At 41.9% G+C, this 1,244-nt stretch overlaps 1 protein-coding gene across 1 annotated transcript; it reads right to left on the bottom strand.

The window, feature by feature from the left end:
* LOC102293589 (C-X-C chemokine receptor type 3) lies at nt 1-1,172 on the bottom strand (the record flags this gene model as incomplete). The annotated part of the gene is given in 2 exon segments (XM_005953635.3): nt 1-595; nt 681-1,172. Coding segments are annotated over 2 exon segments (985 nt in total), but the record flags the coding sequence as incomplete, so codon positions are not given.
* Between the last annotated feature and the right edge of the window lie 72 nt (nt 1,173-1,244).

The following is a 1,244-nucleotide window of genomic DNA, read 5'->3' as shown; positions in this document are numbered from 1 at the left end:
TCACACCCACAAAAGCATACAGGATGGGATTGAGGCAGCAGTGAATGAAACCCACACAGGTGGTCACTGTCTTAATTTTCTCCAGAGATGTTGTGCCTGAACAAGTTTCTGTTTTGTTATCAAAATGAATTGTTTCCACTAAGAGTGTGAAGTTGTACGGAGTCCAGCAGATAAAGAAAACCACCACCACAGCCACAATAACTTTAAAAGCTCTCTGCTTTTGATGGCTCTGGGCACCATAGCTCAGCTGATGCAAAATGCAGGAGTAGCAGAAAATCATGACACCAGAAGGAAGTACAAAGCCCACTATGAGATAAATCATGCGTGATGCCAACCTCCAATTATATACAGCCTCCTCACCAAATTTGTAATAATTGGGAACACACTCTTTTCTGCCTCGTCTATCATCAAACACATCTTCTAAAAAAATCCAGTCAATGATAGAGAGAAGCAGGGAAAAGCACCACACCATCAGGCAGCTGGCCTGAACAACCCAAGGCTTCTTTCTTGAGTACATCTGTGTAGCATGGACGATGGACAGGTAGCGGTCCAGACTGATGCAGGCCAGGAGAAGGATCCCACTGTAGAAGTTAATCTAAAGAAATCAATGAGAGACACCTTTGCTAAATTAATTGAAAGTACAGATATTTTGTACTACTTTATTCCTGCACAATACTTACTGTAAAAACACTTCCACTGATCTTGCACAGGGGAGTACCAAATGTCCATCCATCACTTTGGGCATACTGTACTGCCCAGATGGGCAGCGTCACCAGCATCAGGATATCTGCCACTCCCAGATGGAGGATGAAGGTATCTGTTACGCTCCAGGTCTTTCTACTCCGAGCCAGTATTCCCAACAGCAATCCGTTCCCAAGTAGACCAACAACAAACACCACAGAGTACAGAACTGGTATGAACACAGCTTCAAAATTCACATTCTCAGTCAGGTCGCAAATATCACCCCCTTCATAAGAGTCATTCGAGTCTGAATAGTTATAGTTATAGTCATAGAAATCGGACCAGTCAAGGTCCTCCCCTGTCACTGTAATCTTTTCATCTTCCATCATCTGTGGACAGACAGAGAAAAGGACATTAATTTGGTTTCAGCATTTGATTTGTCAAATGTTTTCTACCACATGGTGGTGGTGCTATCTATCTATCTATCTATCTATCTATCTATCTATCTATCTATCTATCTATCTATCTATCTATCTATCTATCTATCTATCTATCTATCTATC

Source organism: Haplochromis burtoni, unplaced genomic scaffold (assembly GCF_018398535.1).
Source record: "Haplochromis burtoni strain Fernald_Lab_line unplaced genomic scaffold, NCSU_Asbu1 Contig_6452, whole genome shotgun sequence".
Classification (NCBI taxonomy): domain Eukaryota; kingdom Metazoa; phylum Chordata; class Actinopteri; order Cichliformes; family Cichlidae; genus Haplochromis; species Haplochromis burtoni.
This window is presented reverse-complemented; position numbering and strand designations above follow the sequence as displayed.